This window comes from Pongo abelii, chromosome 6 (assembly GCF_028885655.2).
Source record: "Pongo abelii isolate AG06213 chromosome 6, NHGRI_mPonAbe1-v2.0_pri, whole genome shotgun sequence".
Taxonomy (NCBI): domain Eukaryota; kingdom Metazoa; phylum Chordata; class Mammalia; order Primates; family Hominidae; genus Pongo; species Pongo abelii.
In genome coordinates this window covers 146,987,333-147,003,593 of record NC_071991.2, presented here as the reverse complement: position 1 = coordinate 147,003,593, position 16,261 = coordinate 146,987,333, and the positions used below count along the sequence as shown (strand labels likewise).

General features: G+C 37.1%; 1 protein-coding gene across 1 annotated transcript in view; it reads right to left on the bottom strand.

Annotated features, from left to right (window-relative positions):
* The window catches only part of LOC100432889 (histone-lysine N-methyltransferase 2C-like), a 105,007-nt gene that overhangs the window by 25,327 nt on the left and 63,419 nt on the right, over window positions 1–16,261 (bottom strand). Inside the window, 7 exon segments of the mRNA XM_063725810.1 lie at window positions 2,096–2,735; window positions 2,737–3,803; window positions 6,822–7,054; window positions 8,865–8,928; window positions 10,943–11,021; window positions 13,794–13,905; window positions 15,848–16,260. Of these exon segments, the coding sequence (XP_063581880.1) occupies window positions 2,096–2,735; window positions 2,737–3,803; window positions 6,822–7,054; window positions 8,865–8,928; window positions 10,943–11,021; window positions 13,794–13,905; window positions 15,848–16,260 (2,608 nt within the window).

The following is a 16,261-nucleotide window of genomic DNA, read 5'->3' as shown; positions in this document are numbered from 1 at the left end:
ATAAATCAGTGAGCTTGGCTGCGTTCAAATAAAACTTTTAAAATTCACGGACAAATTTGAATTTTGTATACTTTTTATGTGTCACAAAATACTACTCTTCCTTAGATTTTTTTTCAACCATTTAAAAATGTAAAAGCCATTCTCAGCTCATGGAGGGAGGTGAAAGCAGGCTCAGACTGCTCATCTCCAGGCTAGTTCTGTGGCTCTCAAGGGGAGTCTCCAGGGCGGCAGCAGCATCTAGAACTGGTTTAGAAATGCAGATTATCTGGTCCCACCCAGACCTACAGAATCAGAAATACTGGGGCTGGTGTCCAGCAATCTTGGTTTAACAAGTCCTCCTGGTGCTCCTCACACTTTAGTTTTGAGAATCACCTGCCTAGAGCAGTACTTTTCCCCCCTTCAGATGCACAGAAATCACCTGGGGATCTTGTTAAGTCTCACATTCTGAGAAGCAGGTGTGTGGCGGGAGATTCTGCATGTGTTACAAAGCTCCCACCTGATGTGGATGCTGCGGATCCCCAGGGACTGCACTCTGAGTGGCAAGAACCTAAAAATTTCTTAATTTTATATATATATATATGTATTATATATATATTTCTATATATTCATATTTTTATAAATTTACATATATTTATATATTTATATATATTTATATATTTATATATTTAAATCACTATATATTTAAATCACACTTTAATTTGGGGGGAGGGGCTACTTTTTAAACTTGACGTGGTTGTTCCCCATGCCATTAAACATTCTTATACAGCATAAATTTTAATATAAACGTGCTCAAAATGTAGTCTACATCCTTCAAGGAGCTATTTAAATAATGTTAAGTGGTACAACAGAAATTGCTATGTGAGAACACGAGCATCAACACATATTTGAGATTGGGAGAGGTGAGAAAGGTATCTGGAAAAAGATGACTCAAGAACTGCATTTCAAAAGATAAAAATATATTGTCCAGACGTATATAAGAAGGGAGAACAGAACAGGCAGAAGCAGCAGCATGTGGTATACATAGAAGGGTAAAAAGACAGAAGGCTGCAAGTTATTTAGTACTCCTCAGCGTATAAGATGTCTTGGAGAAAGTGGATGGAGATTGTGCTGGAGAGTTGCCTATATTTACTGGTGACAACTGTAAAAGCATAACCAGTAAAATTTACAAAAATTACACAAATCTATCAAGTCAACACTCAATCTCTACTGAATGGTCAAAGACAAGAAAAAAAGCAACACTTGCAAAAAGATGAGCTTCATTAACAATCTTAAAATGAAAAAACTGGACAACTAAATATACCACTCAACCCCTAATTAAAATATGAAAATGAAATCCAATTTGAGAAGCTCTCTAGGGACAGCTTTATGAATGCACTGGTAATGGCACTGCACCTTCTGAAAGATAAACAGGCAAGAGCTATTAAGCAGACCGATTCCCATGACTCAGAAACTCCAGTTTTGGAACTATCTTAATGAAGTTAACTGAAATAAAGGGGACGGATTCTTGTAAAGGTATATTTACAAGTTAGCTCTTCATATAAATGAAAAAAAAAAGGAAATTAAATGTTAATAACTTAAAACTGATAGAAAATTGATACATGGAAAACTACAAAATAGTATCTACATGTAACATTACATTAAGTATCAATACAACACTGTAACCACACAATAGCTTCCCAGTGTGGTATCCCTAAGAGTGCCAAGGGTATTAATAGGGGTGCATGGGCTATCCTCTACATTTTAAAGAGGTTAATGGAAATTAATCACTTATTTACAATAAAGTACATAGACATTTATTTACTTTGCTTTAGTCATATCAACTCAATGTGGTAATAACCAGTTGCTATACATCATGTTATATATGAAATGCAATACATGCCTTTGCTTTTTAAAAAATAGTTAACAAATTATTATTTAATATAGTTTAGATATAAGTAAAAACATGGGTTCCAGAGAGGTAGAAATGACAAAATAAAAAATGGTCCTTTAGAATAAAAAGATTGTAAATGTGGAAATATAGTTGCTGGTACTAATCTGCTGTAAGTATAATTTAAAACAAAAGAAAAATGTTGTTGTTTTTATGATTTACACTTACCAGTCCTTCAGCTGGGTTCTGCTTCTCAACTGGTTTATTATCCTTTGTACAGTCATCTTCTGAACAAATACTGCCCTCAGGTTTTTGATTCAAAAGAGAAGATGACTTTTTATTTTTCAACAAGTGTTTCAGAAGTTCATTCCCTGAGTCTCCTTTGGCAGCAGGGGCCCCAGGAGAATGGGGAGGACTCTGTGCTGAGGAGACAGGACAGGCTACAGCATTTCCTTCTACTTTACTACCATTCTGTTCCTCCAATTTAGGCTCCTCTTGGCCTGGGCAGGACTCTGTCTCAGCCTTTTCCAGTTTTCTCTCTTCTGTTTTGGCAGGGGTTCCCATGGAGAGCTTATCTACTTCTGAATTTGCGTAAGTCTGTTGATTTGGAGTTGCTTGTGAGAAATCACTATTGGGCAGTTCGTTCTCTAATTCTGTACCTAGCTGGCCTGCTGCCATATTGGGAGTGGATGGGCCGACTGGTTCCACTGACTCTTGGTGGGCTTGTTGAGGAAGCTCACTGGGTGTGCTCACTGTAGGAGTAGAGGTAGTTTCTGAGATGCCTGGAGTCGGTGGGGCAGTTCTATCTGAATGGGGAGTTGATGGAGCCTTGGTGGATTCTGCATCATCATCTCTTTTCTTCTTTCTTTTTCCCTTTTTCCTCTGGGATTATATCAGAACACAACTGAATGAGCGATTGGGTTGATCCCGGATAACTGTGTCCATGGGTTATAGTAGAATCTTGGCCACATGGGAGACTGCTATTAGCTACTGGAGGTGCTGCTGGTAAAGCAGGTGTAAAAGAAGGCCTCACTGGGGACTGCAGGAAGCTGGTCCCAGAAAGATTTCCATGTCCCTGCTTAACAGAAGAAAAATTTGGGCTTCCAACAGGGATTGATGGTGAATCAGGAACAAATGAAGGAGGCCCTACCTGCCTTCGCTCATTAGTCTGCATGAAAGTTTGGGTGGAGGGTGAATTAATTGATCCTTGTTGTATACTCTGCTGCTGTAAAACCTGCCCCATTTGCTGTTGGTGTTGTGGAGACTGCTGAAGGGGTCTTGGAGGTTGCATAAAATCACAAGGTAAGTCGGAACTGTAGAAGGGAATCTGGGACACAGATGTCCTACTACTACTTATCTCAGAGCCCACCATGCCATGCTGCTCCATTTCCATCCTCTGCTGCAAAGCTCTTTGTCTATCTACCTCCTGCATGAGTTGGATCTGTTGTCTCTCTTGCTGTTCTCGTAAACATTCCTTACGTTCCCGTTCTTGAAAACTTTCACTAAAGGGATTGTTGTCATCAAATTCTACCCAAGGTGGTGGTCCACTCTGTGGATTTGCATTTGAGACTGTCCCTGGGGCTGGTGTACAAGTTTTTATTGGTAATTGGGCAATTGGGGGCTGAATTCTAGGAGGATTGAGGGGCAGGTGGGCAGGAGCACTGTTGGGTTGCCATCCAGGTAAACTGGGCATTCTAACAGGGCTAGTATGGCCAGAAATAACTGTTGTGTGCTGCTGGTGCTGAAGCTGCTGTGGCACCATGGGAAAGGCGGGTTGGCTCATGGTGGGTGGAGTGGCACCTGGAATTAGGGGTGGCTGGGGCTGGACAATGGGCATCATGGTAGGTGGGGCCATCGCACATTGCTGCTGCTGTTGCTGCTGTTTGATCCAATAATCTTCAATCAATTCAGCATGTTCTTTCTGTTGTTTACGAATCTAGAATAACAAATGCATCATTACTCATTTCTATACAGCATAGGTACTGAAGTAAAACACTGGCTGATGACTGTGGTTGAGGTTACACAGAGGGCAGTTTGGCCCTGTAGAAGCAAACATATTTTGCTTGGGTAACTGCAAAAGTCACAAAAAAATTGAATTGATAAGCCTTAACTAACGACTGTCAATCTCTTTAACAACAGGATTTTTATAAAGTTATCTGTAAAAGTGCTCCACATATGAAATATCAAAAACGGTTTTGTAAAATAGGTATTAAAATCTTATGGTGAAACTCATATATACTATTTATACTATACATAAAAAATATACAATAAAAAAAGGTTACACAAGCAGCTAATTTGATGTCCTAGAAATTACATTAACATACAATGTTAGAATAACAGACTTAACTCAAACTTGAACCATTTAAATGTTAAGATTTCATTTCTTAAATATATAAATTGTACAACATTTTAACACAAGATGAATTACCAGCACGAATATCACACCCCCCGCCCAGATTAAAAAGACTAAATTTGTTGAACACTTTCAATTTAATGGCTAACACTCAAATTATAATTTCTGAAATCTATACAAGCTCCGAGGCAGTATTTTGAATAGTCTGTAAATAGTCTCTTAATATAATGGCTAATATCAATTAATTAATCAATTACAAAAACCTTTTGTGTCCCAATGTGCTCAATACTACAGACCAGATATCAATCAAGACGCAATCTATGCTCTGGAGAACCTCACCATCTCATTCAGCAAGCTAGGGAAAGAAGGAATGCAAAAGGATGTGTATATGAATTTTTAGATAAATATTAGGTTAATATACTAAACTCAGGAGTTCTAATAGTTTTTCAAAGTATTTTCTTGGGTTCCCCAGGTAGACTAATATTTTCTGCAAATAATCGTGTTTGATCTCTTCTTCAACAGTTGTGTAACTCCTATTTTCTTATTTTTCCTGGCCAGTTTACTGGTTAGAACTGAGAAATTACCATTGGTTGGTGAAGTAGTAAGAAAGTACAGAAAGCACCTACAACAGTATCTGGGATATATAAGGTGGTCATCCATGTCTTTCTCATGATATTTTATAATACTTTTTAAAACATTACCATCAAACTGCTTATCTTAATATAATTATACTGGATCTTTGGCAACTATGTAATAGATGATGTATCCCATTTCTCAAGTATTAGCTTCTAAATAGGATTTGATCCATGGATATGCAAAAATTAGGCCCTCATCAAAAGACCTTGTACAAATATGCCAGATGGCAATGAAAGTGCTAAAAAAAAAATATACACTTCATTAAACATATCTTTACAAGAATATTAACCTACAGTAAACACGAACCCAGAGAGTAGATTTAAAGAGAACAGAAACCTTTCATTCTGGAATAATCCTAGTTTTAAACAATTGGAATTATAATCACCTTGTTGGTACGTTATTGTGGTAGCTGTGGTTTGAAGATAAGACACTTGAGTCCAAATCCCTAATCTAATAGTTATAAGCAAACATGTACAGTGGGGGTATTTTTTGGGATTTTTTGGTTTTGTTTTGTTTTGTTTTTGAGACAAGAGTTTTGTTCTTGTTGCCCAGGCTGGAGTGCAATGGTACAATCTCGGCTCACTGCAGCCTCCACCTCCCGGGTTCAAACAATTCTCCTGCCTCAACCTCCCAAGCAGCTGGGATTACAGGCACCTGCCACCATGCCTGGCTAACTTTTTGTATTTTTAGTAGAGATGGGTTTTGCCATGTTGGCCAGGCTGGTCTCGAACTCCCGGCCTCAGGTGATCCGCCTGCCTTGGCTTCCCAAAGTGCTGGGATTACAGGCGTGAGCCACTGCGCCTGGCCACATGTACACAGTGTTTATAACCTCTACAATGAATCAGTTTGTAAAATGGGGATAATACCAACTCCTTCAGAAAGATGTAGATAAGACAACGTAAATGGAAGTGCTTCCTACAGTGTTCATTATAGAGCACTCCCTTTTTTTTTTTTTTTTTTTTTTTTTTGAGATGGAGTCTCACTTTGTCGCCAGGCTGGAGTATGGTGGCGCAAGCTCGGCTCACAACCTCTGACTCCTTGGTTCAAGGGATTCTCCTGCCTCAGCCTCCCAAATAGCTGGGATTACAGGCACACGCCACCATACTTAACTAATTTTTGTATTTTTAGTAGAGACGGGGTTTCACCATGTTGGCCAGGCTGGTCTCAAACTCCTGACCTCAAGTGATCCACCCACCTCGGCCTCCCAAAGTGCTGGAATTATAGGTATGAACCACCACGCCTGGCCTGAACCTTAAGTTTTTAATTTACTTGGGTAAATATACCTAGGAGTTGGCTCTGAACCCATTTTGTACACTACTATTGTTTTATTTTAAATACAATTTTTACATGTTCTTTTCCAGTATATTATTCAGTTTAAATATTCTGATAAACATCTCGTTTATAATAGAAGATAATGGCAAAATGATTTCATTTTTCTGGAACGGTCCTTCACATAAGACATACCAATGTATTTTAAGACCAAAACATTAAGAAATAATAATAATATCAACTCCAAGTAAACAAAAATACTTCCTGGGCCCCCAATTCTTATTCCAAACTAAACCCAGTATCTCCCCATGAGCTCGGTCCTCAGTTGAGTTGAATACTCTCAATGATGTATAATGGAAACATGGTCTTTGCAGTGATTTCTTAGTGCAGAAAAAATAACGTCTCCAACTATACCAAGGTTGAAAACAGTTCTTCGAAGTCGAAATTATGAGACTCAATCTCTTTTGTGTCATTTATTTAGTATGTGCTGTGACCATCACTCTAAGTAAAAGACTGGAGCTGTTATGGCTGCAGTTACTAAGAGGTCTCAGAGCTGTCACTTTTTGGCAATGTACTTTTAATGCCATTTAATACTAGTCAAAAAAAATCACTAGTCAAAGTCACTAATGGACGACACACCAAAACATTCTACTCATTAATTGTTGGTAGTTTCTATTTTGCAAACCTATTTATTACCTGTTCCAGCTGTTTCTGAACCATGCTTTACTATTCAGTAACATGCTTGAGTTGTTCTGCATCTTCCTCTGGAAATTCACGCCCAGCTTTCTTGGCAGTACGTTGTTTAGCTGAAAGGGCCTTCTTAGATTTTCTGTGAGCACCAATTTGTTCTTCAAGATACTTCTGCTGCATTTGAAGCAGCTGTTGGGTCTCCTGGAGCCACTCTTCATACTGCTTATGCTGTGAATCATCTGAGGAAAAATTAAAATTCAGTTGTGTTAATTTTCTAAAGAGTCCAACATTATAAGTTACACAAATCTATTTTGTAAGGAAGTAGTTTCACCATGACCACATAATAGGAAATTTGAAAACACAATACTAAATATTAGACCATTATGTAATGATAAAATATCAGATTTTAGAAAAATATTTAATTGAGAAAGCCAGAGAATGCACATTCTTGAGATACTGGTTAACTTAGCACTTATAAATATTACAAATCCAATCTTGGAAAAGCAGAAGACTTATGTAATGAAATTCTTTTTTTTTACTAAACAAATTCTCTAACCCACAAGCCAAGCTACATACTAAGGTATACATGCATTTTATCAATACGACTTTACAGATTTTGAAGAGACAAAGACATATCCCATTAACGTCTAGCGCATAGACTAGGAAATCACTTCCCATGTTAATTTTCCTGAGTTTATAAGTTCTTTCCTATTTCTTAATAGTGAAAAAATATCCTAAACAGAGAGAAAGGGAACCCAGAATGTTTTAGAATGGAATAACTTAAAGTCTATGACTTATAAAGGAAATCCATAAGTTGAAAACATTGGTAATTATTATTCTGTAGTTTATATTTTTTAAAATAAGGGGAGGGAATAGTTAACCAAGCAAAACATTTTCTGCTTTTACAACTGCTAGTAATTCTCCCCAAATGGCTATATCTCTTCATTTTGTACCAATATTCTCTTCTTTATTCTTTAAGGGCACTTTACTTCATTGATACCCAGTCCAAGGGGGAAAAAAAAAGCCATCGTATATAGTGAAATTCTGAATATACCTTTTTGACTCACTATAAGACAAAGAAATGAATAAATACATTTCTAAAAAGGACATTCACTGAAAATAACATCAATGATAACAGAATATTGTCATACATTAAGAATCCAACCAAAGCCAATGGGCACAATAAAGCTAGAAAAAGCCAGTTGGTATAGTTCTTTACTTGTTTTTAATACAAATATGTATTCAAATTATAGTAACAATTAATGTAGGGGGAATTTCAAAAGGTCAGACTTTGGGTTTGTTCCTAAACCCAGAAGTTCTAGTACAAGTATGAATTTGAAATCTAGTCTACTAAATTTGAAGGGCATTTTTTAAGAACAGGCTTTTTCACAAGATTTCAGAAGCTCTGCTTCTGGTAGAATGAGACCTACCGCAAGGAAAGCCTTTCTGGTTTCTGGAACCAGGAGAGCAGAAGTGAGCAAAATGAAAAATAATGGTGAAAAAAAAGTTAGCTAAACAGTCTGAAGATTTCAGAAAGGTTCAGTTTGGGGAGAACTTTAAACACTATCCTGAACCACCTTGGGACCCCTGCAAATAACTAGAAAGGATTCAGGGGCACCTTGCATACCTGACCTTTACACCATGCTGCTAACCCAACTTATTGCTAAGTATAATCCCTTTGTTTTTCCCATTTAGTGTCCTTGTCACTTAGGAAGACAGTTCTTAGAGCAAAACGTGGTTTAATTCTATAGACTGTAAAGTGCCCAATCTGTACACAAAAACAGCAACAATATTGAAGAGAATGGGGAAGATGGTTTTTCTGTATTAAAATACTTTTCTGTAACTATAATTCTTCATGCACAGTGAAAAAAGCAATGAAAACACATGCCTTGAAGAAGAGTTGCCTAATAGTGCAGTGATGTTTAGTAAGACAGGAGGGCACCTGGGCTTGAACTGGTGTACCTACACTCACTTCAGGTTTAGAACAGCACACATAGAGTGCAGACAAGCAATCCCCAGGAAACATTAACTTATTAGATTTATACTTACTGACAAAGCCTGGACCAAAATTTGGAGGATTAGGCCTAGAAATCTGATGTGTTATACTGCCATCCTAAAATAAGTAAAATTTACAAATATGTTTATTCCACATTTCAGTTAAAGGGGGGAAAAAACTTTAAAAGAAAGAAAGAAAAAGAAATGGAAGAAAAAACCCTTTAATTTCCTAAGATATCTTTTAAAGGTTTTTTTATAAAAAGTAGAATGAATTTAGTGGTGGCAACCTAATTCTGAATTCTTATTACTATCTCTGAACTACCACACTGTCTAGATTTTGGCTGAAAACAATTATGCTTGAGGTAAAGGATTATTCATCAGAAATATAATACAGGGCAAATCAGTTACTGCTAATACTAAGCGAGAGATCTATATAAAAAATCTCACTTTTTGATGAAGTTTACCTGGTTTCTGCTTCAATCAAACACAAGTTCCAGATTGACTAAATGCCACTCCACAGCATGGTTATTTATAACAAAAACTAATGTCTCTAACATGCACAAATATAAAAGAAAAATAAGTTAATAAAAATATTAGCCTTATTTTCTACACACGCCTGTAGTCCCGGCTACTTGGGAGGCTGAGGTGGTAGGATCGCTTGAGCCCAGGTGTTTGAGGCCAGCCTGGGCAACACAGCAAGATCCTGTTCCCAAAAAAATTAAAAAAATAAGTAAATAATAAGTATTTAATTCGTTTTATTTTCAAGTTAAAAGTCTTATTTCTTCCAGGTGACTGAACAAGCAGTTATTAATCTCACAAGTCCCTGATAATCACCTAACAAATTAATGTTGAAAAATGTTTATCCAGTTGTCACAAGTTCTCCTTAACATGAGCTGTATACAAGGTAATAATTATAAACTTATACTAGCAGCCAGAATGTATTATGTGCAATCTTCACAATACTACAAAGCAGTTGGTTTAACATTTGACATATTAAAAAACAAGAGGCTAAAGAATTTGCCCAAAGTTGCACAGTAAATTCATAGTGGAACTATAATTTCTTTAAAAAACTCAGCTATAAAGGCTATGCTTTTCCCATTATATCAAATGGCTTCTGTTTCCTCTTTTAATAATGAGAAGAATATAATTATCAGCATAATAAATCTAAAGCATAACTGGCAGGGCAAGGAAGAAAACAGGACATATATTATAGTAAGTAGCTCCCTTTATAAAAAAAAAATCACTGACAAAAATACTACATGAGTTTTACTTCCCCAGATACCGCTTGATATTATATTAAGAATATAGCATATCTTCCAACAAGGATGGGAAGAAAAAAGGAAAAAACAAATACAGCATATTGTTTTCTAGTTGCTTTGTTTGTTTGTTTGAGACGAAGTCTCGCTCTGTCACCCAAGCTGGAGTGCAGTGGCGTGATCTCGGCTCACTGCAACCTCTGCCTCCCGGGTTCAAGCCATTCTCCTGCCTCAGTCTCCCAAGTAGCTGGGACTATAGGTGCATGCCACCACGCCTGACTAATTTTTGTATTTTTAGTAGAGACGGGGTTTCACTATGTTGGTCAGGCTGGTCTCAAACTGCTGACTTCATAATTTGCCCATCTCAGCCTCCCAAAGTGCTGGGATTAGAGGCGTGAGCCACCGTGCCCAGCCGTTTTCTAGTATTTATATAAGTTTTACATTTTAAATATAATGGGTTTAATTCTAAAATGCAGGACATGAAAATGTCCTTCTGGAGTTAAAAATAAGTGAATAAAAGTAAAACCAAAAGTCCTGAGCATTTGGTTTTGCCATCAAGTGACTTTTAACCCGTAAGTATATAAATCCTTTTCAGAAATCACAGCCAATTTTTTTAACCTTAATTTGTCTTTTGTTTAAAAAGCAGTAAAATGTCTTTTTGGTTACTTTTGGCTGTGCTGATAATAAGGCTACTATTTAGGTTGGTGAAAAAGTAATTGCGGTTTTTGCCACTGGCAAATGGCGTAAGGTGAAATCCGCAATTACTTCTGCACAAACCTAGTACTACTCTCTAGCAGGGGCCTTACTCTAAAGCATGAGTTTGCTGGGAAACAGAAAAGTGTGCATTCTAGAGTGACTCATTACAGGCAGTGTTACCTGAGGAACGGCCTGTGGTCCAAGGTTCTGTCCTTCACTGTTCTGTGTTCCAGTTACCGCCTGGCCCATAAAAGGGAACCTGTCAAAACAGGGTACACCAGTATCAAATGATGAGCGTTTAGAAATTATTAATATTAAAAACTGTATTAGGTGCTTAACAGTTTTCTCTTCCAGAGTAGAACAGTGGCAATTTCTTCTTCATCAAAACACTAAAGCCCTACCTTTCATGTACTGAGAAGATGTGATCCTCACTGTAATTCTATCAAGTGTGTGCTCTTAGCACCCTCATGTTACTTATGATGAAAGTAAGATTCAGAGATATTCCATAACCTTCCCCACAAGGACTAGTAGGGCTGCAATAAGAAGCCAGCTAGGCTGACTCTAGAGGTTTTACTCTCTATTGTGTGCCTCACTCCACCTTACGATAAAATGAATTCAAGACTTCAGAATAAAAATAAGTTGATTTAGTTTTATAACATAAACTCTAAGGAAATGTTTTCTCATTCCAGTCTTTGTTAAAAACTAATTGAGAGCTTAGTTATTTTATATTCTAAAACAAAAGACATTTCACAATTTAAGAATTTTCATACATTTCTATATCTAATGTTAAAGCAAATCAAAAATTGACGACTGACCAAGATCAGTCTGCATGGTTAAATGTGTTTAGAGAAATGTTACTCATTCTAAGTAAAACTATAAAAACTTCACAGAAGCATTACTGCTTACATGAAAATATTTCCTCTGGCATTATCAAATGCTTTAATATATCAAGCTATACATACAATTTTCAAAATGTATTCCAAATGCTGTATATTACTATTTAAGTACTATTAGGATATAGAATATGTTTTTAAATTTTTTACTCAGGTTTTTCATTCATCTGTCACCCCACCCATTGCTACAGGTCTGGTCTAAATGATCTTCTAATCTGAATATCACACATGGTCTATCATCCTAACTCAACATATCACACTCTAAGAAGGGACTATCACTTCCATTTCTAAAAAGCAGTCAGTAGAATAGTAAGCCATATACCTGATACATGACTAATGTATCTAACCGGCAGACGCATGATGCTAAAAGAGCATCAGATGCTGAAAGGCCTCAAATTCTGAGGTCCATATTTAAAACTAAGTGCTGGTCGGGTGCAGTGGCTCATGCCTGTAATTCCAACACTTTGGGAGGCGGACGCAGGTGGATCACCTGAGGTCAGGAGTTCAAGACCAGCCTGACCAACATGGTGCAACCCTGTCTCTACTAAAAATACAAAAATTAGCTGGGCATGGTGGCATGTGCCTGTAATCCCAGCTATTCCAGAGGCTGATGCAGGAGAATCGCTTGAACCTCGGAGGTGAAGGCTGCAGTGAGCCATTGCACTCTATCCTGGGCAACAAGAGCGAAACTCTGTCTCAGAAACAAAAACAAAAACAAAACTAAGCAGTAAATAAAACAGCATTTCCTTGTTTTGAATATACATGGAAACTACAATATTATTAGCAAGTACGACGACTATCACCAATAGAAGACAGATTATTTTCTTATCGAGTGTTGCAGGCACATAATAGATCAGTTATGTTCATCATTACTTTCAAATTACGGTTTATTGCTAAATTTGTTAATACTTTAAGGAGCATATATACCATAAATTTAATTATATTTTAATAACTATATTTCAAGTATAATCATTTCCTTTGTAATGCTACGTTTTAAATTTTCTGCATATAAAACATTCTGAGAATTTCAAAGGCTTCACTGGAATCCAAAAAGATTCAAGACATAAAACAGTTAGGAACTTCTATGATAGAGAAATAGTGTTAATAAATATTGCTCAATAATGAAAATCATTAGAAACCACTATCTCTACTTTGATCTCAAAAATGCTTCTTAACCATGTCCAAAGTATCTCAACAATTGAAAAGAACTATACCTTAAGAATTCAAATTTCTCTGAAATATATGCATCTTAAATTCGTGCAAATTTTATATTCAATTCTATAATCATCCACATTTTTATATAAAAGTTTTTCAACAAGATAATTAGACTAAATTGAGGCTCTATACTTACTTTATTGATAGAGGTTCTCATATAGTAATACATGTAAGACTCATTCATGCTTGCTAAAAATACAGACACACAGGCAACCATCTCCAGACATTCTTATTTAGTAGGTCTGCAGTAGAGCAAAATAATCTGCATTTAAAAAAAAATTACCCCATAATTCTCATGGTGGTCCATGATCAAAATTTAAGAAACAGTGCCCTGTGGTTAATAACCCTTAGAGGGCATAATTTCAAAGATTCAGATATTGAAATAACCCCTACTGTCTTCTTTAATGCATAATTTCTGTTTTTCTCCTAAGAGGGAAAAGACAAACTCTGTAACTCCAACTCCCAACTGTCCTCTTATGTATTCCTTGTAACTTTCTTTTTCTGATTCAAAACCAGTTTGGGAACAATTTATTTTAGAACTGAATTTATAATTGCTTTAATCACTCAGTGTCTTAACTGAAAAAAATCTTAGATAACATGAACAATTCTAAAGGTATTAAAAGAGCACAGACTTAAATACTTTGACTTGAGTAATCAGGAAATCCAATCTTCCAAATATTTTTAAGATGTTTTACATTTACCATCCTTGAGACTAATGCTCTTAAACTGGCTCTTACACTAATTTCTTAAATTGGTATAGCATTTTATATCTGATCATATCGAGCTGATGCCATGACAACTTAAATAGTATTGTTCATTCCTAGAACAAAGGCTTTCCATTTTCTGTATGTTTTTTCTAAAAACTAGTAATGATTTCATGAATGTCTAGATGCCCAGTAAAAACAAGCAGCCCCTCCACCTACCTGCTCATCACCATTGGTGGCATGCCCAGATTGTTTTGTGCCATCACTTTATTTATGCCTTTAAGGGCCACCATTTTGGCTTTCATTATAGGATCTGTAATTGCATCAAAATCTAGAAAAGAAATATACTTATTTCACAGTAATTAGTTCAAGGTACACTAAGAAGTAATTCAAATATTACAAGCTCTTAAACTTTATTATTTAATAATCATTACAGATTTCTGAGATGGCAACCTTATCCTGGGTTTAATTGCATCTCAGTAGTCCTTAATTGAATCATGCTTTAATACCTTAGCCCTGCAGGAATTAAAACAAAAAGTCAAGTTTAAGGGAGATTATAAGCAATAATCTAAAGCAATGCAATTAATTCCCTTTCATCCAAACTTTTGCAATGCTAATCAGAATGGCTTCTTTAGTAAATATAACATCACAAATAAGAATTTGCAATACTAAGGAATTCTACTAAATTAGTTATCACTCTTAAAAGAAAAATGCACCAATTTCTTAAGGGTATACCCTCTCAATAAGAAGCTACTAAGAAAAAACCTATTTGCACCTAAATGAAAAAAAGGGAGCAAAATGATGAAATTGGGGATATATAAAATGGAATGTCAATTTTATTATTTAGAATAAGGCACACTACTTAGACATGTGCCCTTTGATTGCTAATTCTTATTTTTAGAGGCACTGAGGCATTTTGACTGCATTGCTTTTGTTGTTTTTAGAATCAGTAAACCATTAGAAACAAGTTAAAGAGGTTTATATAGCAAAAAATCGCCAAGCATTTGTCATACACAAAAGGACAGTAAGAAACTTTATTTCCATCATAATTTTCTTAAATTCATCCTTCCATGACTGAAAACATATGGCAACAATGGTTGGAATGTAGGAACTAAGAAGACAACTAGTTTCTATTAAACAATTCCATAAATAATAGAATTGAGGGAAGTTTGTAACTCAGTTTTGGATCTCTTAATTTACCTGGAAAGAATCTAAAACTCTTCATTGCTTTCATTTTTTTTTTGAGACAGAGTCTCGCTCTGTCCCCCAGGCTGGAGTGCAATGGCGCGATCTCGCCTCACTGCAACTTCCGCCTCCTGGGTTCACACCATTCTCCTGCCTCTGTCTCCCGAATAACTGGGACTACAGGCGCACGCTGCTATGCCCAACTAATTTTTTGTTATTTTTTTAAATTATTATACTTTAAATTCTGGGATACTTGTGCAGAATGTGCTGGTTTGTTACATAGGTATACACATGCCATGGTGGTTTGCTGCACCCATCAACCCGTCATCTACATTAGGTATTTCTCCTAATGCTATCTGTCCCCTAGCCCCCCACCCCCCGACAGGTTCCGGTGTGTGATGTTCCCCTCCCTGTGTCCATGTGTTCTCATTGCTCAACTCCCACTTATGAGTGAGAACATGCAGTGTATAGTTTTCTGTTCCTGCATTAGTTTGCTGAGAATGATGGTTTCCAGCTTCATCCATGTCCTGTGTTGCCCAGGCTGGTCTGGAACTCCTGAGCTGAGGCAATCTGTCTGACTCGGCCTCCCAAAGTGCTAGGATTACAGGCATGAGCCACTGTGCCCAGCCAACTGCTTTCATTCTAAAGCTCAAGGAGGGCCAGGCAGGGTGGCTCATGCCTGTAATCCCAGCACTTTGGGAGGCCAAAGCAGGCGGATCACCTGAGGTCAGGAGTTTGAGACCAGCCTGGCCAACATGGTGAAACCCCGCACCTCTACTAAAAATACAAAAATTAGCCAGGCATGGTGGCGTGTGTCTGTAGTCCCAGCTACTCGGGAGGCTGAGGCAGGACAATCACTTGAACCCGGGAGGTGGAGGTTGCAGTGAGCCGAGATCGCGCCACTGCACTCCATCTTGGGTGACACAGTGAGACTCCGTCTCAAACAAAACAAAAAAAACCCTCAAGGAGGAATAGAAAAACTCAGTGCTCTATTCCAACTGTAATTCTAATAATAAAATCTTATAAGCATATCGCATGCCACTCTAATACCCATAGTAATACATGTTGAGACTCAAGAAAACTCCTACCAATATTAGGGAAGAATGGTTCTGATCGCTGACGAATCATGGCTTGCATCTGTCTTTGCTGCTGCTGTTCTTGCCTTTCTTGATCCAAAAGATCCTGTAGAAGTAGAGGCTGTTCTTCTAGAAGAAGGGGCCTCTCTCTATTCTGCTGTGCTAATGTTTGAGGAATCATTAGCTGTTGGGGTCCAGACATGCTACTGGTACCAGACTGACTTGTTAGAGGCCCAGTTTGAGTTGTAGGTTTTCCTGTCCCCAGATTGTGGTTAACTGTTGATTGACCTGGAATGAATCCTGGATTTACCTGCACACCCTGAGAAAAAATATGGTTTACCCTAGAGACTACTGTTACATTAGAATTCATGGTATTATCCAAAACATGGCCAGGCGGTGCTATTAAAGGAGGCAAACTTGACACGA